This window comes from Periplaneta americana, chromosome 1, assembly GCF_040183065.1.
Source record: "Periplaneta americana isolate PAMFEO1 chromosome 1, P.americana_PAMFEO1_priV1, whole genome shotgun sequence".
In the NCBI taxonomy this organism is placed as follows: Eukaryota; Metazoa; Arthropoda; class Insecta; order Blattodea; family Blattidae; genus Periplaneta; species Periplaneta americana.
Genome location: NC_091117.1, coordinates 40,505,967 through 40,530,873, shown reverse-complemented (window position 1 = coordinate 40,530,873; position 24,907 = coordinate 40,505,967). Strand labels below are relative to the sequence as shown.

Here is a 24,907-nt window from a genome sequence, read left to right as displayed (position 1 = left end):
AATTTATAACTCTCTATCATGAAATTGCATTGAAAAAATAAGTTGCATTTTGGCTTCATGCAGAAATTATTTCGCTTCACATTGAAAACAATTAAACGTCATAATTATGCTAAGCATATGTTATTATTGTAACATCCCATATTATCTTTATGAAGCATAATCAGTATAAGTAAAATGATATCCCTGATCACATACACTACATAACGCTGGCGCCATCTGTTTTGATATAACTGAAGGGAATAACATTTTTGTGTGGTTGGTGGTGATACTGTTCAGCGGGCGAAGAAGCGAGGAAGTGTAGTCGCCGGCGTTGGGGATTCGTCGAATTTCGTTTAATTTTCAATTTTGTGTGTTGGATGGTAGATTTTGTTTGAACTTGATAAGTGTATTCAGTTTATTAGCCAAGATGGTAAGAATTTAAATGCATAAGTTAAGATTACTTAAAATAGGAGCTTTCATTACGCTTGCTGTTGGGTTTTTACATTGTTTTTAGGTTATAAAGGACACCGTACTGCTTTATTATTGTAATTAAGTAATTTTTTTTTATACATTTCAGACGATCAGCAAGAACAATAAAATGCTGCAGCACATAAATTACCGAGTTCGAATCATTTTACAGGATTCGAGAACATTCATTGGAACATTCAAAGGTGTGAAATACATTTTTTTCCTCCATTTTCCTTGCTAGCGTTAACTCTGCTTGCCATTATGTGTTAGAATATCTAAGTGATTATTAAACAATAGGTGTATAGATCTTCATAGTTTAGTTTTAGGTACTGGATAAATTTCAGAACACGGATTCCTTCCTTTCCCTCATACTTCAAAATTCCAATCTTGTGCACACAAAATAAATTATTGGCACTGAAAAGCGCCTTTTCGTAAGCAGGATGTTGCGCATTCGACAAACTCAGACAAATCTGCTCTTTTTAGTATTTTAAGATATAATTTTCAGTGAGAAATCCGTATACTGAAATTTTCCCACGTAACTTTAGAATAATTTGTTTATTGATTTGTTTTCTTACAACCCACTATAATTGTAATAATTTATTACTTCATTAACAACAATATATTATTTAGAAATCCGATGAAATTGAACAAAACAGTGATTTACTTATTAGTAACAATTTCTATCTTAAATTTGTTCAGTGAGACTCGATGAATACCCATGTTTCAAGTTCAGAATGTGATTTGTCGGTTGTGGTTTCAGCTTTTGATAAGCACATGAATCTCATTCTTGGCGACTGTGAGGAATTCCGTAAGATAAAACCGAAGAATACAAAGCAACCAGAACGAGAAGAGAAGAGAGTTCTTGGTTTTGTGTTATTACGTGGGGAGAATATAGTATCATTGACAGTAGAAGGACCACCTCCCCCAGAAGAAGGACTTCCTCGTGTGCCCATCCCTGGTGCAGCACCAGGCCCTGGCATGGGAAGGGCTGCTGGAAGGGGAGTTCCCACTGGAGCTACTGGAGTCCCTGCAGGTATACAGTTCTTCTGTTTTTGATAGCATTTGTGTATTAAAAGTGGCTTTTCTTTATATATATATATATATATATATATGAGATGTATTTCATACTGCCATGCCATGGAGATGTCTTCATATTTTCCATAGAAATCTGTAGCATTTCTCTAACATTTGATCTATGCATATTAAATTATATGATTGCATAGATTGTAGCAGCCATACAACTTTTAAAATGTATACATAATTGTATTTACATAAGATGTGTACAGGTGAGTGTTTTGTTGCAAATCTTTGAAATATAAACACTTTTTACAGAGGATGACAATAAGAATCGAGCAAGGTGGCTTAGTGAAAATCTTTGGGCTCATTTTGCTATCACCAGTTTCATCAATCCTAAATAATATAGTAGTTCATACAACACCGTTAAATAACAAACTAAAGAAAAATCTTCGTTAAAATATATCACAAAACTTGATTGGAACAAAGCCACTGGGTGTCCAAGTTTGGGCGACAATAAATTTGTGTTGTTGACATATACAAACCATGGTTATATTCTGTGAACATGAAATGAAGTACAGATATTATGAACATCAGTGTAACTGCCGCTCCTCATGGCTGATTTGTTTTTTTATAATGGCAATCCAGGTCTTCAAGGTCCAGTTCGTGGGGTGGGTGGTCCATCCCAGCAGGTGATGACGCCTGGAGGCCGGGCAGGACCTCAGGTTTCAGCTCCACCCCAGATGAGACCTCAACAGCCAGGTCCACCTCGCATGCCTGTTGGCGGACCACCACCTGGAATGATGGGACCACCTCCTGGCATGATGGGTAAGTAGTTGAAGCACCCAATAATAGTGCATATTTTGTTAAAACTATAACATGTCGACTCTTATAATCCAATGTAGTTGCATTCAGTTACCAAGTATTGCAGGTGTAGAGTATATGAGGAGCTTATTTTCAAAACGACTCTTGTCCATTCCCATAACTTTGTGGGAAATCACGAAAAACATTTTCCTTACCAGCTAGGCAAGAAACATAATGAAACCAAAGAGGTTGGGTGCATTTAGAATCAAATGGGAGCATCAGAGTCTTTGAGTCCAAAGCTGGAACTATAATTCCATCACTCTAATTTCCGGCAGCCAATCGCGTTGCAGGTCGGCTACATTTAAACGTGTGCGTCTTGTGATTCGCTTATGAAGACGTTATTCATTTCTTAAGGCTCTATAAATACTTAATATAATCGCCCGCCATTTTGGCTCTTTCGTTGGCGTTTGCAGAAAGCACATGAAGACATTATTTGCCGTTCAATTATTTGCTGAATTGCAGTGTGTTTGATTTATTATCATAGGAGCTACGACATGATAATGTTTAACGGTGTGGCAAATAGATTCCTCGTATGGTAGCTCGGCAACAAAAGAACAAAAATGGTGAACGATACTACCTACCTAGACTTTATAGAGCCTTCACTTCCTAAGACGTAAGCAAAGAGGAGGAGTCACGCCGGGAATAACAGCGTCGCGACTATAATATTTTGTCACAATTTTTGCTGTTTACAAGAGTAAGTTTGATTCAAATAGTCACCTTTAAAGTAAGATTATTATTAGTGGTTTAGAGGGCGTTCTGAAGCTAAATCATGACAGTTGTATGTAGAGTTATATTTGAGGAAGCTCATTTTCGTTATAAAGTGGACAAGAGGCGTTTTGGAAATGAGCTCCTCATATAAGATATGCTCATAAATGTATGTTTTTGCATGTATAGTAAAACCTACTTAAAGCAGAACCTGAATAAACCGGAAACATGCCTTAAACATACTTCTTCTCTGGTCTCCCAAAGATATAATGCATTTTATACAGTTTGAAATAGAAACCTATCTAAGTCTGAAATGGAACAATATTTCCAGTCCCATGAGAGAAAAATCATTGAATAAAACTGAATTACTACTATAATGCAATAAAATTAAAACAATACTATAAATATGGCAGGCAAGAAATTGTATCGCTTACTAGCTTTTTGAGCAGGTTGTTGAATGTTATTACAAGTCACCTGAATTAATTACATGTCTTAATTACAAGTTCACTTATTTACATGTTAACTTAAATAAATAATTTCGTATCTGCTTAAATGATTACACTGCACCTACATTACTTTTAAATCTTTCCAACCTTGCCTTAAATGTGTTGATTTTAAGAGGACTGCCCTGAAAGTTTGCTGCAGTTAAACTGTTCCAATCTACAATTGTATGGTTTTCAAAAGAAAATTTTGCCACATTTGTTTTTGTTTTCTGCATTTAAGCTTCATAGTATTGTGAATTTTATTAGTAACAACAATGTAATTTATTCGCCACAACAATAATTCCTTTCTACAATTCGCCTTAAACGCTCTCGTCAACAGTTGGATTTTCACTTAACACAGTATTCGTTATAGCACTCCACCGACGACAATAATTTACTTGGACTAGTACGAACAACAATGAACTGCTAATCTTAACTAATATTTACAAAGCACTATTTACAAATCAGAACTATCAGTTCTCAGTTCACAGTTCTTCTAGCTCAGTCACTCGAGTTCACAGTATCTCGAACCACAGATCTCCAGAGACAGTTCACGGTACTCGAACTCAGGTCCCTCCAACTGCGGTCCACTGCACTCGAACTCAGGCCTTCGGATGCTGACGCAGATGTGGACGCACACTCGAGCCGAACTCTGGTACACAAGGCTGGCTTGCTTGCTCTGTTCACTGGCTTACTGACTGAACTAATCATGAATGACTGGCCGAGTTCGCTGGCGCTTCTTCTTTTATAGCAAAATCATAGTTGCGAGAATTTTCTACAGGTGTGTAGAGAATTATCTGGATATCTCCACTTCGACGCACTTCTGGAAGAGTCGGGAAGTTCCGTTCCCCATTCACTGCGTTAAGTAGCAGCTGCGCGCGCAGCCTCCCCTCGCGTGTAGGCCCCTTTCCCCACTACTCCGCCGCTCGCCGTCCCTACGTGCTCCGCGCGATCTGCTTTCTTGCGGGACGCTGGTCGTGAGTTCGAATCTCACGTCGCTGTCACAGTATTATCAACCCTGCCTAAATATGATGCTGTCACTAATCTAGTATGAGTTAGCTCTGTGGTGTCTGTCTCCAGACTAGCTGACTCGGGTTCAATTTCTGGCGGGATCAGAAATTTTCTTGTAAAATTTCTACCTCGGAACTAGGAGAGGTGGCAGTTCGCAACTTCTAATCACTAGATTGTGCACCAATATGGCTGGGTTAAATCCCAAATTTCTCGGCAGTACATATGAAGAGAAGGTATATGTCAATGTTCATCTGTTGGACAGGGACGTTAAGCTTGGCGGTCCCCTTGGTGTTATTCCCCTTCTGCCTTCCTCATCTTCATCATCCTCACCCATTCCCTACACTACACCTAGCTGCACGAACACTTCATATACACTCACCTTAGTACACGACATAACTCTCCACAGAATACATATCATGCATAGCGTGGCCCACCGAAGTGGTGTGCAACTTGAAAATGGGTCACAGTCCTGTCATCTATCTGCAATATCCGGAACCTGAATCACGCAAGTGTAGGCATTGGATACACACACACACTACTCTAGTATAGATATCAGTCCATGCTTTGTGTCTCATTTGTGCCTTAAACAATGTGTTAAGTCTGGCATAAGATAAATTTAATTCTGTTGTAGGAATGCCACCTGGTATGCCAATGGGTCGTGGCGGTCCCATGGGTCCACCTGGAATGAGAGGACCACCACCAGGTATGATGAGGGGAGGTATGTAGAGACGCTTATTGGAGGAATTTGCTGATACTTTTATAATATCACCTTTTTCAGTAAATTTTGACAAGAAAAACAATGTGTGATACAATATAGAGAATGTGGTTATGTAACAATTACAGCAAAGTTTGTTTGTCTTCCATCTGTGTGATTCGTTCGATGAGTGCAATATGATGCAGTGAACACGCACCATAATAGACTGCTGTCTATAAACGTTCACATGCCTTAGTAGAGGTGAACGATCATCCAACCCATACAGGAATAATGTGTGGTCAGCATGATTCCCCCTTCCCAGCTGTTATAAGCCGGCTTTCGAAACCAGATTTCGCTAATCACTGCAGTTCCTCAAATTCATCACGATGCTGGTTGGGCATGAGTCTTTTACATTGACCGAAATTTCATGGGAAAATTTCTTCCGCTGTAATATTGTATCTCAAGTCTAAGGCATGACTCTTTAGATTACGTTGCTACAGCACGGGGTTTGAACTAATCATACTTTTAAAAATGTGATGGGCTATAACATTCATCCTAAAGTTTTGATTCTAATGTTTGTTCAGTGTTTGTATTAACATATGCATTTGTTTTCTTTTTTGTTTTCAGGTCCTCCACGTCCATATTAATTCAGTTACAAATTAATCTGGAGAACGATATAAATTCATTGAATTGTGACAAATATAATATATGTCTTCAGGATGCCAGCTGTGAGAGGAGGGATGTGTGATGATGGGAGTAAACTTCATTAATATGGCAAATGTGTGACATTTTAAATTGTAAAAACGTGTTTTTTTAAGTATATGATAGGGCACTGTGATTTTCACTTCATTAAAGTATTATATTGAAAGTGTCTTCATAAGTATTTTTTATTTGTTTATTTTTTGTTGCAAGATTGTCAGTATTGTAGATATCGCAGGTATAGGGTGACACATTCACATTGATAAACAAGAGGACACATAGCTTCAAAGAGGACATTGTTCGAAAAAAGAGGACAGAAAATATGTACTTTGATTTAGGCTTAGGCCTATATTATACTTTAAATTACATCAATATACAGTACAGGTTTAGGCTTATATCATACTTAAAAGTATGTTCTATTTTATTACAAAATAATTATGATAAAACTTAATAATAATGATTTTGCAGTTAGCTACATATAATAGTCGAGGGAACTATAATTATTATTAAAGATGACAGAAGATATCTATTTATATTTAGGCTTAGGTCTATATTGTATTTAAAATTATGTCAATATCTATTTTATTATAGCACATTTATGATAAAACTTAATAATATAAAATGATTTTACAGTTAGCTACATATGAAAGCCAAGGGAATTATAATTATTATCAACAGGAGGAGCAAAGAGAGTTAAGAACATTGGCAAAAAGTATATTCCATCGATGCTGCTGCCACCTACTGGCAAATTACTTGAAAAAGGCATCAAATCAGATAGTTTTAACATATCAGGCATGCAAGTTATGAAAAGGAGGACATTTTTTATTTTTTTTTTTAATCTGCCTGGACCCCCGACAAAGGCCTAAAAAGGAAGACATGTCCGGATAAAAGAGGATGTCTGGTCACTGTACACAGGTAAGACATACATGTACTTGTGGTATTTGTGTTACAAGTGAAATTTACATTAATTTCCTTCGATTTTGTTATATGTTATGGAGGGCATTCATTATGTAATGCAACATTTTTTTTTTCTTCATTCAAGATTTGTTTCATTTCAGTTTTAAATACATAATATTGTTTGCAATCTTCTGCCTACCAAAACACATTTTCCGACATAGTCTCCTTTCGGTTCTATAGTTTTTGCCACCTAGTTGTGAGAGCCTATATGTATTTGCAATACCACTCTGCTGGTTTGCCTCTTAGTCATTTTCTTACTTCAGCTATGACGTTATTGCTATATCACTTATCGCTGATTGCATCTTTAAATGGCTCGAAGAAATCAAAGTCAGATGGTGCAAGGTATGGGCTGTAGAGTGAGTGAGGAACGATAGTCAAGCAAAGTTTTGTGATTTTCTTTTGATGCGCACGCATGTGTGTGGTCTTGTGTTGCAGTGGTGTAGGAGAAGTTTGTTCGCATCTTTGTGAGGACGAACATGCCAGAATTCTCTCTTCAACAACTTCTTAATTGTGTTAATATACATTTCTGAGTTCATCATTTCACCATGAAGCAATTCGTTGAGCATAATCTCTTGATTATACATCTTGATTACACAACTTTTAACACTGTATCACTTCGGAATATGTATGATAAGAACATGTTAACATGTTTCGACCTATTTTGGGTCATCTTCAGAACTGGTTGTTGTTGGTCTTGACGCGTCTTGTTTCCTGTGAGGGTGCATTCGTAGTGTAGAGTCAAAGAGTGTATGTGTTCTACATAGGACAGACAGGCAGATCATTTCAAACATGTTACAAAGAACACATCACAGCCATAACAAAATTACAAAACTCCTCCACATATGCAGAACACATCACAAATGCCAACCACACCTACAGAGACATCAACACAGACATGAAAATACTGCACATCCAACCAAAAAGCCAGAAACTCAACACACTAGAACAATATGAAATATACAGACACACGAAAACACACCCCAACGATATTCTCAACACACAACTCAATTTCAAAACACATACACTCTTTGACTCTACACTACGAACGCACTCTCACAGGAAACAAGAGGTGCCAAGACCAACAACGACCAGTTCTGAAGGTGACCCAAAATAGGTTGAAACATGTTAACAAGGTACGTTAAAATTTAACACAAGAAAGTCTTATCATACATATTCCGAAGAACATAATCTCTTCTTCAGAGATCCAGAAAACTGACCATGACCTTGTTAGCTGGGGGTACTGTCTTGAATTTTTGTGATGCCACTTCATGAATTGCCTGTTTGTCTCAGGCTCAAAAATGAAGAATCCATGTTCCATTTAGTGTGACAGTGTTGGATAAGAAATTGACACCGTCAGCCATATACTCCTCAGGGTCCAGGGAATCACCTGGCACAAATTTTTTAATACCATAGGTTATCGGTGTCCATTATGTGATTTGCAACTCAATCTGTAGTCACTGTGTAACCTGCAGTGTAACTACCCCTCAACCCTTCTGCGTCACAGTAAAACTCGAGTATGCATCATCCCTTGTTCACTAGAACACGAATGGAGTTGCGGCAGTAATGCACATCGAAAGTATGTCTGTGTCAAAACCTTTAACCTCTAAAAAAAGATTTAACTTAAAGTGGGAAGAAGAGTTTTTCTGCAGTACTGGTGACAATATAAAATGCTTTGTATTATAAGAAATGCAGAAATATTCGATCTTTCATCAGTTTTGTGGAAGCCATGTTTGGAACTACATATATGTGTGAGCAATTCTTCTCACGAATGAAAACTGTGAAATAAAAATGTAGGACTCGCATGACAGACAAACTCTGTGACCAGTTACGGTTGGCAGTGTGCAGCATAGACTAACTCCTGATTTTAATTCAATATTTCTTGAAAAAAAAAATACGTGAAACTGAGGACTAATTTCAACAGCTTTTGTTTTATTGCAATTCAATCTACAGACTTAAAAAATTGCATTATCTTTATATTGGAATAATGATTGTGTATTAATATAAATTTATATGGAACCTTAATGGTTCATAATTATTTACTTCTAGCTTATTTTGAATATGTGTAATGATTTACAATAATTTATCATACTACTCAAACATCTATAATTAATTAATTTTTATCTTGTACGTAATTAATGTACAATAACTTCCCAGTGATGTTTAGCATATTAATAATAATAATCCACCACTGTTCTAGTTACCGTACCCACTGCTTTCAACCCTTCATGTACCTAAGCAGCACTACTCAAGTGAGTCGGCACTATCACGACATTTTACAATTCATTTTTGGTTTCAGATAAATCTATTCAATTTGATAAGTTTATTTTAAATGTTCAAACATTATGATTTGTCTATATTTTGCAAATTTTTGTTATTTGCTATGACATCTCAACTGGATATTAACATTTTCGCCTTTTCAGCATCACAAGATATTTTAAAAGGACGAAATCTAAACTTAATCCATTAGACCATACATAGTAATGTGCATGACAAAGTTGATTTCATGAGTTTTATGTAATTGAATATTATTGATAAGCAGTTCAATTTTGAATTTGATTTCGAGAAATATAAATTTTAGAATTGTGGATGTGACTGTGGATACATATCTCATGTTACATTGTTAAAATACCACTTATTATAAAAATAAATAATTAAAATAATAAAATTTACACGTTACACTTTGTGTCAGTATATAGTTTTTTAATTTAGACACAAAGTATAACATGTAAATTTTGTCAATTTTATCATTTTAATTATTTATTTGTATAATAAGTGTTACTTTAACACTGTTACATGAGTTATATATATTCACAGTCACATCCACAATTCTAAAATTTATATTTCTCGAAATCAAATTCAAAATTGAACTGCTTATCAATAATCTTCAATTACATAAAACTCATGAAATCAACTTTGTCATGCACATTACTATGTATGGTCTAATGGATTAAGTTTAGATTTCGTCCTTTTAAAATATCTGATGATGCCGAGAAGGCGAAAATATTAATATCCAGTTGAAATGTCACAGCAAATAAAAAAATTTGCAAAAAATAGATAAATCATATTGATTGAACATTTAAAATAAACTTATCACTATCACGACATTTGGCCATTCATACCCTAAGTGATGGATAATTAATTTTGTTGATGCTATCTATGTATAGAGATACCAAGTTGAACTGCAAGTTCTGTGGATATGATCTATTTATCATTGTGAATAAGGGTATCGGCACATTCAATTGCTGTAGGTGTCACTGTGTGAGCATGGGAGATCACATTGCATTGTTCTGCTTCTGATGTTGACAGCTGGTTCGCCCAATGAATCATGGTGTTTTTGTCCACTGCCATGTCTCCATAGACATTTTTAAGCACTTTTAAACGTACATGATGGTCTCCTTTTCCACCAAAAGAAATTCAGTTACCTGTTTTGCATGTCTCTCACTCACATACTCCATTTTGAAAGCTAATTATGTTGCTGCCACCTACTAGAAAATGGTGAAACTACAGGAAGTTAAAGAATGATCCCCTGAAAATACACCATATATTATCGCGTAATTCTCTCCCTTTTTTTTTCCTGAAATTTCTGGTCTAAACACACTGCGAGTATATTTTCTGGAAGAATGTATGTAGTATTCCAAAAACGTTCATTCGGTTTCATCATTGATATTGTGTCTAAGTGTCGGATTTTTTATCTGCCGGGAAAAGTGAGGGACAATGAAGAAATGCATGGACAAATAATACATAAGGCACAAAGAACATAATATTAAATTACTACTGGTAACTTAAAAAATATCCTTATTTCAAATATAAACATGTGCCTAAAACAGTTGAATGTACATTGTTGGCTCACAAACAACGAAATTTCTTATTTTCTCTCTCTCTATCCTACACTGTGTTGTTATGAAATTCATCAGTATCATACATAATTTTTATCGGTATCGTCACTGTTTTTATACACATGCAATTCAGACAACACATCATCTTGTTCATTTTCACTTTTCCATAACATTTCATTCTTGGACCCATCAGTAGCACAGAAAATTCCTTTCTTTTCTTTTCATTATGTATGTATGTATTCAATGCCTACCCACTTCACTTTACGTGATTCGGGTTCTGCATATTGCAGATAGAGGGCAGGATTATGACCCATTTTCTAGTTGTACACCACTTTGGCGGGCCACCTTGTACAGTAGTGGCAAAAAAGCCAGACCGACCCTTGTAGCTGATTTCAGCCTTGTTCACTCCAGAGCACGATAGACTGGTAACTAAAACTTTCGTAGTTCGAATCCTGCCTGGGAAGGAAACTTTATTTTGTTCCTTATTCAAATTTATTCCCAATACTTTTCGATTGCTGATAAAATTCACGTTCTGGGAATAATAAGTTAATTAAGTAGTAAAATATCCCTGCAATCGAAAAATATTGGGAATAAATTTGAATAAGGAACAAAAAGAAGTTTCCTTCCCAGCCAGGATTCGAACCACGAAAGTCTTAGTTACCAGTCTATCGTGCTCTGGAGTGAACAAGGCTCTGAAATCAGCTACAAGGGTCGGTCCAGTTTTTTTTGCCACTACTGTACATGATGTATTTGTGGAGAGTTATGTCATATACTAGGGTGAGTGTATGTGTAATGTTCTTGTAAGTGTAGTGTCTGGAATGAGATGATGATGATGAGGAAGAGAGAAAGGGAAACCCGGTGCCGGCATGTAGCCTACCCCTGTTGAACGTCTCTGTCCGACGGACAAATCACTATCAACAGTGACATAGGCCTTCTCTTCATATGCACTGCGGAGAGATTTGGGATTTAACCCAGGCATATTGGTGCACAATCTAGTGATTAGAAGTTGTGCACCACCATCTCTCCTAGCCCTTAGGTAGAAATTTTACATGAAAATTTTTGACCCTGCCGGGAGTCGAATCTAGGCCAGCTAGTCTGGAAGCAGACATGCTACTATAGAGCTAACTTGACGGACTTTATTATTATTATTATTATTATTATTATTATTATTATTATTATTATTATTATTATACACCTGAAAATTTATGGGATGTAAAACAAGTGCTGTAGAAAATTTCACCGCAGACTGACTGCAAGTAATTTCAGTGTCCTTTGAAGAGAGGGAAATATTCGATATTTAATTTAATTTCAACATTTTAAATTAATCATAGGGAGAGTGTTATGTGGCAAAATATGATCATTGCTTTCCAACAAAAGTTGATCAAGAAAAAATAGTGCTGCATTACTTATTGAATGCCCCTCACATATTAGGACTAATCCATACCATACCAAAATACAGAAGAAACGTGTACTTCAGCACAAGTGACTGAAAATAAGCTTCCAAAATGAGTAGGTTTCAGAGTTATTTAATTAACCTTTTAATGTTAGAGACATGCACAGTGGATTCCTCAGACTTGAAGTGCATAGTGTAAATTTAAGTTATCTCTATTTCTATTTTGTCTTTAACATACTTGCTCTTTATTTAACAAAAATCTATACATCCCATCATGTTACACTGTGAAAGAATTGGGACAACAAATATTTTTGTTTCGAAGTAATCAAATTTATTAGTTCATTTTGTCTTCATTATAGCATATTTCAGACTTTTTCCATGGGAAAAGATGACACAAAAACTTTTACGTATTGGTTCACAGTGGAAGGAAGTATTTCTTACTTCATTTACAATGTAACTGGAATGTGAAGGAGACATTGGAGAAACAATACATAAAAGAAAAGGTGAAAGTAAAGGTACTCCCATACATACCATGAGGCACATAGTTGCATGGAGGTAGAGCGCCATGCATTCTTTGACCTCAGCACTAGAATGAGTTGGTGTGGTTGGCATCATGCTCTGGCTGCCTATTTACCCGTGGGAAAGACTGGTATTCAATTTGATAGAAGGCTGAGTGAAACATGGAGCCATTCCGTAAGTTTTGATCACGAGAAAATTCTGTCACCACTCAGAATCGAACCATAGACCTTCCAATCCATAGCCTACTGCTCTACCAACTTACAAGCAAACATTCTTATGGGGGGCAGATAAAAAGTTAATTTTTTTCTTCCACCATGTTAATAATTTCAAAACAAGTGGTTATACAAATTTTGGCCATTTGAGTGCAATTACGAGGGCCGCCACAAAGTAAGTTTGCCTGGGGTCGTTTACAGAAAGAAAACACAATTTCATAGAAAGATTTATTAGAATAGATACAGCAGTTGTTGAGCTATTTTACGATATATTTCCCATTGGAATTGAGACATATATCGTGGGATCATCAGAAAAGTGAAGACGGCTGTCACACACTGGTTGCTACCTCAGGCAGCAGACTTCTATGACACAGGAATACAAATTCATTCATAGGGATTGCCCAAGGGCAGGTCTTTCACCGCAAACCCAATATTCTTCAGTCTTTCTTATTTTCTGCCTTCTTTTTAGACTCTGCTTATGATCCATATATCTTAATGCTGTCCATTATTTGATTTCTTCTACCCCGAACTCTTCTTCCATTCACCATTCCTTCCGTGGTTCTTTCAGTAGGCAGTTCTTCTCAGCCAGTTCCTTTTTTCTCCTCCTGATCAGCTTCAGCATTATTCTTTCTTCATGTTTGCAGTTTTTCTTGGGAAAGGTAAATGCGGTAGTTGCCTGTAGTTTTCTGCTCACCTCTCTCTCTCTTTCGCATCTTAAAAAAATTCCAGGGACCCCCAGCGTGTATGTATGAGCTGTTCAGAACAGAAGTGGTGTAAGTCAAAATTGGATAATGAGGTTAAAGTAAAAATTCTGTAAAATACAGCGCAAAGTAGCAATTAATATGTCCTTCGTGCTATCCACTGACTACTAATAGTTTAAATAAACTGAATATTAATTGCTACTTTGCGCTGTATTTTACAGAATGTTCACTTTAACCCTCATTACCCATTTTTGACTTACGCCACTTCTGCTCTCAACGGCTCATATAAAACTGACCTCTGTAAAAGTAATGAAATGTAATTGCCTTGAGTTGATTCTACAGTAAGTTCAAATACCACTGGTGTATGAGGTATTTGTAATATATCCCAAAGGAAATTACATTTATAATATTTATGTGAGTAATAAAAGTATTAAATCTGTAGTCTATTATTTTAATACTAGCTGTACCCGTGCGCTCCGCTGCACTTGTTAGAAATAAATATAAAGCAATTACATAATTAAAATATGACATCTGCCCCAGGGAACATTCGTGTTTGATAGAAGAATAAATAGTTTAATATGTTACTTAATTTAAATTGTATTTAAGTAATTAAAATGCGATCATTTTGGTCCAGAGACCACTCATTTGGTACAATGATAATTCCTTTAACATATTTCTTATTTGTTATTACATGCAAATAATTAAAATATGATCATTTGGTTCAGAGAACATCCGTTTTTGATGCAACGATAATCCGTTTAACATTTTTCTAAATTAGTCTTGAATGCATCTTTAATAAATCACTCCAAATTAATAGAGTGGATTGTGTACGAAGATAATTTTTCTGTGCGTAAAGATCTATTTTCATCTTACCTCATTCCTTGTATGTAGTATTACACCCATCTAGAGAAACTACAAATTTCAAATAGTGAAGGAATTATCCAAATTAGCTTCTGAGATTACTTCATACAAACAGACAAATTTAATATTCTCTGTATATTAATATTGATAAACGTCAAGGCCGCCTTAAATAGACGGAGTCATTTGTTTTAATTTCATTATAGCCATCGATGTCGTTCCTGCAATAACTCCTTTGTGACATATCAATTTTCAGATTTGTGCTCTATTAAATAACTTAAATAGTTATACAGCAAATAATACAATCTCCTATACGTAATTATATTTCTTTCTTTCGAAAATGTAAGAATTCACGATCTCCTATGTACCACTGCCATAGAATGAATAAATCTGTTTTTCCTTCCTACTGAAAAATTTTATATTTTGCACATAGGAATTACGGAACAACGACGCTATAATCTGAGGCGGCATTGAAAATGTATTGTATTGTTATTTTAAAACTCTTGTACATCCTTAAATATCAGTTCTATCAAAATTCTTTCCAGGATAAAACTTATCGAAAATAAAGTTTAAAGAAACTTTTGTTATGTAACATTTATCACAAAAATCAATAGTAAGCGAGATATTTCGATTTATTTAATTCAGGCTCCCTTATAAACCCCCCTTTCAAATAAAGTATTTTGAATGCCATATAGCCTAAAATCTAAGTTACAACGAACTTAATTTATATTCCAATTTTCATCTAAATCCGTTCAGCCATTATCGCGTAAAAAGGTAACAAACATCCAGACAGACAGACTTAAATATCAGTCCTATCAAAATTTTGCCTGGAATAAAACTTATCGGAAATCATTTTTAAAGAAACTTTTGTTATGTAACATTTTTCACAAAAATCAATAATAAGCGAGATATTTCGGTTTATTTAATTCAGGCCCCCTTATAACCCCCTCCCCCTTTTAAATGAAGTATTTTGAATGCCATATAGCCTAAAATCTAAGTTACAACGAACTTAATTTATGTTTCAATTTTCATAGAAATCAGTTCAGCCATTATCGCGTGAAAAGGTAACAAACATCCAGACAGACAGACATACATACAAACAAAAATTTCAAAAAAGCGATTTTCGGTTTCAGGGTGGTTAATTATATATGTTAGTACCAATTATTTTTGGAAAATCGAAAATTACCAAAAAAAATTCGGCTACAGATTTATTATTAGTATAGATGAATAATAATTTGCAAATACAAGTAAGGCATTCATTTTTTTTAATAGGTGTTGCCACCTAGCAAGCTACAGCTGAACTATGGCAGTTAGTTATAGTAAAATAAAGAAATAGTTTTGTTTCCCATAAACTTTGTATTAATCGTAGTTTTTGTTAATATTCAAAATATGTAATTTGTGTTAATTTTGACGAAGTGTTTCTATTATTTGATGAAAGTTATGAATAAATTCTTATATACAGTATTCTGTATTTCTAAATATTATATTTTCGTAGAATTTATAAACTCTTTGGTCATTGGATACAGCGGGAAAAAAATTTGATTCGTACTGGGAAGTGATTTATAATATTTTGTCTCGGTGTGCAGAGTGCTTTTAGCTGTTTATTAAATCAAGTAAGTGTCCATATTTTATTATCCATAAGTTTTATACTAAAAATGTAATTTAAAATCGTTAAAATAGACCTAACATTCCTAGTTACAGCATTCGACGATAATTTTTTATGGAGTGCTAAGTTTGAATTTGTGTGACTAAATCATTGCATTCACAGTGTGCTTGTACTGTAGTGTTAGACGAAAAAAACAAAGTACTGTAATGCATATGTTTTATTTACCGTATTTATTTTGCTTAATTTTCCTTAAATTACACCATGAAATGTGCCAGAAACGTGGTGAGTTTTGCTTTATCTTCTATGTTTATCTTTATTTGTTTATTTTACGAAGTTTTCTGCTGTTCGGCATAAATTTGCGTGTTGTATGTGTCGTGTCATCTAACCTCAGAATGTAACTTCTAGCTAATTACAAGTAAACAGTTTTTTGTATTGTGACAACTCCGATGTTACAAAATTTATAGAAAACTTAATTCCAGGTAAGAAAAAATGTCTATAGATCTCAATCCCGTCAAAATGAAAATTATCATACACTGCGTTTTGAACAATAAATCCGAGAGTGTAGGCCTACTACAAGATGTTAAGACAAACAATATTGTAAGAGTTGCGTTTCTTTTAGTTTGGAGAAATAACATTAATCGCGAGCAATATCAGCAAATATTAGTATGTTGAGAATTGGCGTTACTAATAAGCAGGTTGACAGAACGAACGATGCAAATGTCTAGGAATACATATCAGCTGGGGAAACGAGCGCACTTGTGTTTGTATGCCATTAAACAATTTTGATACAGTTGATTGTAATTTATTTCAACACATCTATTATAAATCCGGTGAAAGGACGGACCAGAATCCTTTACTGTTTCCTGTAAAAGGTACCATTTAAGAGCATATGGCCAAATTAGGCTGTCTCTTTCCCCAGCTTCCAATGTTACGTTACTGGGTGGTAGCGACAAAAGTGTCAAGTTTGCATTATAGGAATTACCTAAGAGTGATTAAATATGGATTGGAAGGACATAATATGTACCTACGGTTCAGAGATCTCGGGCTTACCCCCCCCCCCCCTCCCTCTTCAACTTTCGGAAAGATTTTGGGACCTGTTTATTCTTCTCTGAAAGGAGTCTCCCACTTTGCTTTGCAAACCAATCACTTACTTTAAGAGAGGAGGTTAGGGTGGATCTTTACCTCGTGCCCCAGTGTGTGATTACGAGAAATATAACACTTTATGCTGAAAATCGAAATATTTTCCAATTCCGTATTACAGAATAAGTTATTTTGCTCAACATCGCAATGAAAATGTAATAGGCTACAATAGGGGTACAGTAATTAGAAAATGCAATATTGTTGTCATACTGTATAATTTATATTACCGGTATAAATATAGCTACTGTTGCCGATTTAAGAGGTTGAATTACTGTAGATTTATTACATTGTAACGTTGTAGTTCGACCAAATTAGAATTACTTTTTTTTCCCTCCATATGTTACATTTCTGTACGTTAAGAAGTCACACTTTCCATATTAATTCTAATGATTTTGGAAGGATTGCCAAAATTAATTAGAATATTTATTGGTTGTTAAACAGCGTGGAGATATTGTGTAAATCAGGGGTCGTCAGCACAGAGCACGCTGGGGCTAGCCTCTATTACCCGCGGAAAACGCAGTGCACTATAGTGCTCTCGCAGCTGCTAGCGGGTATGCTGTCTATCTTTCCCTGTTGCACGACGGTGCGCACGGGACAGCGCCGCGTACCCATTGCGCATTTCAGCGAGTGCTGACAATCACTGATGTAAATGGAACACTAATATCTAGTACATACAGTCACAAAGCTCAATATGTAGGGAATATGCATCAAATGATAGTCGTTTGTTCAAGTGTGATGTTTCAATACATGGATGAATACCGGTAAGTAATACCAGGACGAATAGACTGTAACATACACTGTACTCCAATAGGCTACTCTCAGATGCTAACCGGTTGGAGCATTGTATCGCGAGAAACGCAAAAAACATAGACAAATAACAGCAAAAAATCACCTCGAGCTTTGTGATTGAATTAGTATCGGTAGAATGCGTTAGAGTGCACTGACATAACGCTATTTACAATGTCGCCTGTTAGATGGCATTGATCTCTCCTTGAAAATTATTGGTTCAATAACTGCACGAGTGCGATTCTTATCCAAAAGCAGAAAAATTTGATAATGGACAAAAAATTCAGACAGTATTTGATCCATTTCGAAAATGTGTCGAAATCCATTTCGTCGAACATTAAATGTATAATAATGAAATAGGCCTATTAATAAAAATAATATTATGACAAAATAGATCTATTAATATTTATTTATATAACTAGTGAGTACAAATTAAATTTCTTCTTCTTCTTCTTCTTCTTCTTCTTCTTCTTCTTCTTCTTCTTCTTCTTCTTCTTCGGCTTTTTCCCACTTATAGGTTCGCCGTCTTCAGTTTCCATATATATATCTATCGTTCCTATCTCCTTCTTCCAAATTCCTGTCGTCCATTATTGCTCTGACATGGGTTTTCCATTTCAATTTTGGTCTACCACGTTTATTTTTTCCTGGGGGTGACCATTGATATATCTATCTTTCGTTGCCCATTCTTTGTACATGTCCATACCATTTCAGAGTTTGATTTTCTATTCTCTTAACAACAGATGTGGTGACGTTCATTTCTTTACAAAGGAGTTCATTTCTAATTTTATCCTGTCTTGTTTTTTGAAGACTTCTCCTAAGATAATCGAATTCAACTGTTCTAATTTTGTTTTTTTGTACTTCTGTCATGGAGCAAGTTTCACTTCCATATGATAAAATATTCTGTATTATACTCTTGTAGATTTTAATTTTAGTTTCTTTTGTAATATTTTTATTCCAGATTATTCCATGCAAAGTCTTGGTAGCATTTTTTGCCAAAGCAATTTTATTTTGAACGTCTCTCTCACATGTATCTATATTTGTGATTATTGATCCAAGATATTTAAAGGATTCACATTTTTTAATTTTTCCTGTTTCAAGTATGAGGTCACCCACATCTTTTCCTAAACATATATATTCTGTTTTCTGTAGATTTATGTTTAGTCCCCATTTTCTATATTCTTCCATTATTTTATTTACCATATAATCATATCATCTTCATCCTCCGCAAATATCACCTGGTCATCGGCTTATAATAATGAATGTAGTGTTTTATCTTCTATAGGAATACCCATTTCAGAGCATTTCTTGTACCATAGGTTAAGAGCCTGATCTATATAAATATTAAAAAGAACTGGTGATAAACTGCATCCTTGCTTAAGCCCTTTATTCAATCTGATTTCCTCTGTCAATTTGTTCTGTATTTTTATTTTGGCTTTTGTATTACTATACAACAAATTAAATTTAATAATAAATAACATGACATTTCACCATTGTAGGGTACACACCTGTGGAGTAACGGCTAGCGCGTCTGGCCGCGAAACCAGGTGGCCCGGGTTCGATTCCCAGTTGGGGCAAGTTACCTGGTTGAGGTTTTTCCGGGGTTTTCCCTCAACCCAATATGAGCAAATGCTGGGTAACTTTCAGTGCTGGACTCCGGACTTATTTCACTGGCATTATCACCATCTCGTTCAGATGCTAAATAACCTAAGCTGTTGATAAAGCGTCGTAAAATAACCTACTAAAAAAACCATTGTAGGAGGGGAAAGGAACTGGCCACTCTATTCCATTATCTCTTGGCCTAGCTGCCTCATAAATGGTGCCTTGTTGGTATCACTTGTGAGATTCAGACCTTGTCTTCGCACAGTTGACTCAACAACAACAACGAGTACATTTACCAAACAGAGAACGTAAATAGTTAAACAAAAGCCTTACTTTCATAAATGAGAAAAAAATAAACATGAATTTTAGTCGGCCTGAGCACACTTCTTCCATTTTACTAGTAGTATTTGCAGGCCCGAACGTAGAAACTCAGGGCCCCTAGGCAGCTGAAGAGTCGGGCCTTTTTTTTTTTTTTTTTGGTAATTTAGCAAAAAACAAACATTACTCTTACTTTTAATTTAACGTACTTTGACTTTAGAAAATAGCCAAGCAGACTTATAAATGAAATAGATGAATATCAACTATAATATACTATACTATTATATACTCTATACACTAAGAACTAAAATTGTAGTAGAGGATAAGATGATTGAACAAGTAAATTCTTTTACTTGCCTTGGATGTGATCTCTCTTACATACCCTCCACAGACGTAGAAAACAAGTTAAATACTTATTGGTACAATTAAACGTACACTCACAAATAAAGTCGACAAACTGTGCTCAAATTTTACAAGACATTGGTAATTCCGACATTGTTATATGGTTCAGAAACGTGGATTCTGACTAGAGCCCAACAGAGAAGAATTGAGGCCGCTGAGATGAGACTCTTAAGGCCACTAGCAGAATTTAGACTACAGGACCATAAGAGAAATGAAGATATACGTCAAGAACTAAATATCGAGAGTATAACAGCTATAATTGAAAAAAATATAGAAATAATTGGTACGACCATATAACAAGAATGCCCAACGATAGGATACCTTTTAGAACATGGTGTTACAGACCTACACGAAGAAGACGAGTGGGAAGACCAGTTTGACGGATAAAGTTCTGGAGGCGGAACAGGCCATTGGCCTAAACCTTGAAGTTATTGATAATTATTATTATTTATTTTATTGGGTTATTTTACGACGCTGTATCAACATCTCAGGTTATTTAGCGTCTGAATGAAATGAAGGTGATAATGCTGGTGAAATGAGTCTGGGATCCTGCACCGAAAGTTACCCAGCATTTGCTCGTATTGGGTTGAGGGAAAACCCCGGATAAAACCTCAACCAGGTAACTTGCCCCGACCGGGATTCGAACCCGGGCCACCTGGTTTCGCGGCCAGACGCGCTGACCGTTACTCCACAGGTGTGGACATGATTATGATTATATACTATATACTAACTATATTATTTTTACACATAATTTTTACATTTATAATTATAAGATTACTTTGCCACGCGACGAACTTTCTTCTCTGCAAAGGAGTGGATGACCTCACTATTGTCCACAAACTGCATTATTTCTGATTCTGAATTAAGCCTGTTCTGTTCTGTGGTAGATGTTAAATATTTCTTCACTCTCTTTATCACTGAAAACGACCGTTCTCCCGAACAGTTTGGCCCTGATATACACAGCAGTATGCGGAGCGCTATTCCCACGTTTGGATAAAATGTGTCCAAAAAGTCTTTTTCCAGGCTGTACTTGTATAGCTCCGATGTTGATAACCCCTTTCTTCCCTGTAGCCTCAACGGAAAACAAATGAGCTCGGAGGCGAACAATCTCGTTTTGTAAAGTATCGTCCAATATTCTATCTTACGGAATTATTCTTTAAAATCTAAGACAGTATATAATACACTAGTGGCGAAGTGCATCAACATTGATTAGAAACGCAGTAATCATAGATTACGAAACGATGGTTAAACAGTAGCCGTGGTTAAAATGTAATTTATGTGCACCATTCATAATCACCGATTACTAAAACATGGCTAGCTGACACCTCATTTAACCAGAGTAAAGTCTATGATGGTACATTGTTTCTACAAAATGACTAAAGGAAAGCATCCATACCGCTGCAAAGATAATAGTCAACGTCTAAAAACGACTGCGCTCACTATGTTCTACATCGAAATGAACGTATCCTACATTTTCGCGTTGCATTTGTTTGCCTTTGGGCGCTGTTATATTTGTGAGTTCCATTTCTTTGTTTTTCAGTAATTTTAGGTTAAAATCGTACAAAATGGAAAATTGAATCCAAAAATGATTATATCCCAATGTTAGGTTGAAGTATCGATAGACTTAATTACTAGATTTAAATGTAGGCCTATTATATAAAAAAGATGGAATATCCCTAAAGGAAAAGGATGCAGAAAATTGGTAGGAATGTGTGTACGATCTTGGACTACACCAGGGAATTGTGCATTATCCTAAGATCCATCCATAACCTCTTTTTGTTCAGCCAGTGACATAGAGAAAGAGATACTGGTATTCGAGTATTCCCTCTTAAAATACAGAAAATAATAGTTACATAGAATCGTAATATAAGCAGCCGATCCGTAGGAGAAATATGATTGTTCTTGTGTTATTTCAATTGATCCATTTGTAGATTTTGATAAACGAAATCCTTCCTGAAATTTTCTGTCACCTAATTGCTCGCAAGAATTCTATCTTTCCACTAAAGAACCTTCACGCTCATGCTCTATCCAAGTAATTCAAGTACTGCACAATAATAATCGTCTTCGAAATAATCACCTGTGGTTATGGCCGCCATTTTGCTTTACTTGCTCTACTAATCGCTGGTTATCTCCTTTAACACTCTCATATTTGGCCGGTTAGAGATTACTGTGGTTAACTTCCTATTTAAGTCGTAACCGAGGTCGATCCACCGTAAAAATGCTTAATCGGGGATTAGGTCACAATTTTAACCGATGGTTACACTAACCGACGTTGATGCACGTGGGCATAGAAAATGTTATAGAATGAAGTCAGGTGCGATTCGAAACGAAGTGGAAAGTAAGAACACAGAGTGTTGTCACTTGAATTGTTAAAAAAAAACTGTAGTCATTTATTTTATATTTCCTAAGGAAAAATTGACGTTATTTTCTGTGTCCTGTGTTCTCAATGTGTACCAATGTGTACATTAATTCATAGCTTTCTGCCCAAGGGTAGGTCTTTCATTGCAATATATTATTATTATTATTATTATTATTATTATTAAAAACTGTTGATTAGCTTATTTAGTTGATTAATGGACATTTAGTAAGTACAAAGAGAGAGAGAGGGGGGAGGGAGAGGGGAGAGAGAGCCGCTGACAGTCAAAAATATAAAATCTAATTTAATTTGTTGAATGGATGAATGACTCTGCTGGAACCTGATTATTCAAACTGCTGTCTCAAAGAAACTGGGCAAACAAAGAAACACGAAGACTTTATATCGGTCATGAATATCTGAAACAATGAGTAATAATGAGGACAATATCTGGCCTAAATTACAGAGTTGTTGTGCTTATAAAATCAACACAAAAGTACAAGCATAATAGCCCGTGGGAGAAAATGAAATTGTTTATGAGGTCAGAGATAAGGAAGTTTATTTCGAACAGTGCTACTGATAATAATACGGAGCTGCAGTTGCATATTTAAGAAATAAGTACTACTTAAATTGTTAATCAACGTTACCTCAGAAAGGAGCTTTGTATGCTATTGAGTTCTGTTTATTGAACTACAGTATTCAGGTTTAAGAAAAAATAATCTCTTAACACCGCTTGAAAGTCGTCCTTATTGTTAGTGATATAATAATAGTAAGTCACCATCCTCTGAAATTCAAATGCGGTAAAGAAGCAATAAAAATAACATTCCTTCAGAAAAGAAACAGAACTAGGGACCCGTGTCGTAATGGCAGAGTGATTATTTCCTTGTTACAAATGGAAATTTTACTTTTGTCGATGCACTCCCACGAGCCGGTTACGGAGAAATCGTGTTATAGGCAGTTCGACAATATTCAGACAATGAATGTGAAATATTATTAATTATTAGATATAACTAGTTTCACGAAATACGGGTTTTCAGCTGATAAAAGAAAAAATGTATGTTTCATGCTATTCCGTAAGTTTAAACTCGCGAAATAACACGACATTTTGTGTATAAGCGAAATTTTTGTTTTGTTTTGTTGTCTTTTTTGCACGAATTTATTCGAAATTGGTGTTTTTAAAAGAGATTTTATTTTTTAGGACATTTTAATTTAAAGTGTCTGAAAGATATATTTATTGGAAGTTACACAAATATGTAGCCTACGTGAATTAATATAATAAGCCTTGGTGAAACTAAGTTCCCCGCGAGCTGTACTGTTGGCAGACGTGGCAGTGATTGGGATTAGCTGTATTTACGATTTTGTTTTAATTAGAGAGTGGAATTGTCTCAAAATTTGTAAGTGGTTAAAATACAGTATAATCTGTTATACATTGATATTATGTAAAGATTTTGAATTTAATGTCCAAAACCTATTTTAATACATCCGTATTTTGAGTGACTTTATTTTTAAGAAGAAATAGCCTGAATGTTTTATGGTGCCCATTAGTTTATGTTGTTCACACACATTATGGAAGTGTGTTACACAAATTTCTTCACACAACAGCTAAGTGCCGATAGAAAACTGTAATTAGGCCCTATTGTTAAAATGTATAAAGATCCTTAAGATTCTATTACATCTACTTGGAGGATTTACTGAAGAACTGTTTTCAGAACATGGTGGGATTATAATAATTTATTTATTTAATCTGGCAGAGCTAAGGCCAGTAGGCCTTCTCTTCCGCCCAGCCAAACTCTAATTCTAATTGAATACAATTGGTTACATAGTTATTACATTAATATCTAGACCATAAAACAACATGAAAGTAAATAATGAAAGTTGGATAAGTAGGCGGAAGAAGAATAAATTGCATAAGATTTGCTGGTGATTATTATAACGTTGTTACCAGAAAAAGAGATCTAAATGACGGTTGTGAGTAGTATGAGATGAAGATAAATGCAAACAAGACGAAGACCATGGTTATCGGAAGAAAACTAGAGAAAGTAAACGTGGCAGTAGAACAAATACTTGGGATGTACTATAAACAATAACATGAGTGCTACTAGCAAGTCAAAAGGAGGTTAGCTATAGCAAAGGAAGCATTCAATAGAAAAAGCACCTTTTGTGGACCTCTGGAAAAAGAACTAAGGGAGAGACTGGTGAAATGCTTTGTGTGTAGTGTGGCATTGTATGGGACAGAAACATGGACATTACGACGAAGTGAAGAAAAGCGACTAGAAGCATTTGAAATGTGGATGTGGAGAAGAATGGAGCG

The 24,907-nt window shown here is 35.4% G+C and overlaps 1 protein-coding gene across 2 annotated transcripts; it reads left to right on the top strand.

Annotated features, from left to right (window-relative positions):
* Window positions 1–248: 248 nt before the first annotated feature.
* On the top strand, window positions 249–6,090 carry SmB (small ribonucleoprotein particle protein SmB). Of its 2 annotated transcripts, none has more exons than XM_069818813.1 (6): window positions 249–409; window positions 557–650; window positions 1,208–1,480; window positions 2,110–2,289; window positions 5,155–5,226; window positions 5,845–6,090. In XM_069818813.1, the coding sequence occupies exons 1-6, from the start codon at window positions 407–409 to the stop codon at window positions 5,862–5,864; spliced, it is 642 nt and encodes a 213-aa protein (XP_069674914.1). In that variant the 5' UTR covers window positions 249–406; the 3' UTR covers window positions 5,865–6,090. The 2 variants fall into 2 exon arrangements, with proteins under 2 accessions (XP_069674914.1, XP_069674904.1); XM_069818803.1 differs by having other exon boundaries at window positions 5,155–5,241.
* Window positions 6,091–24,907: the final 18,817 nt, after the last annotated feature.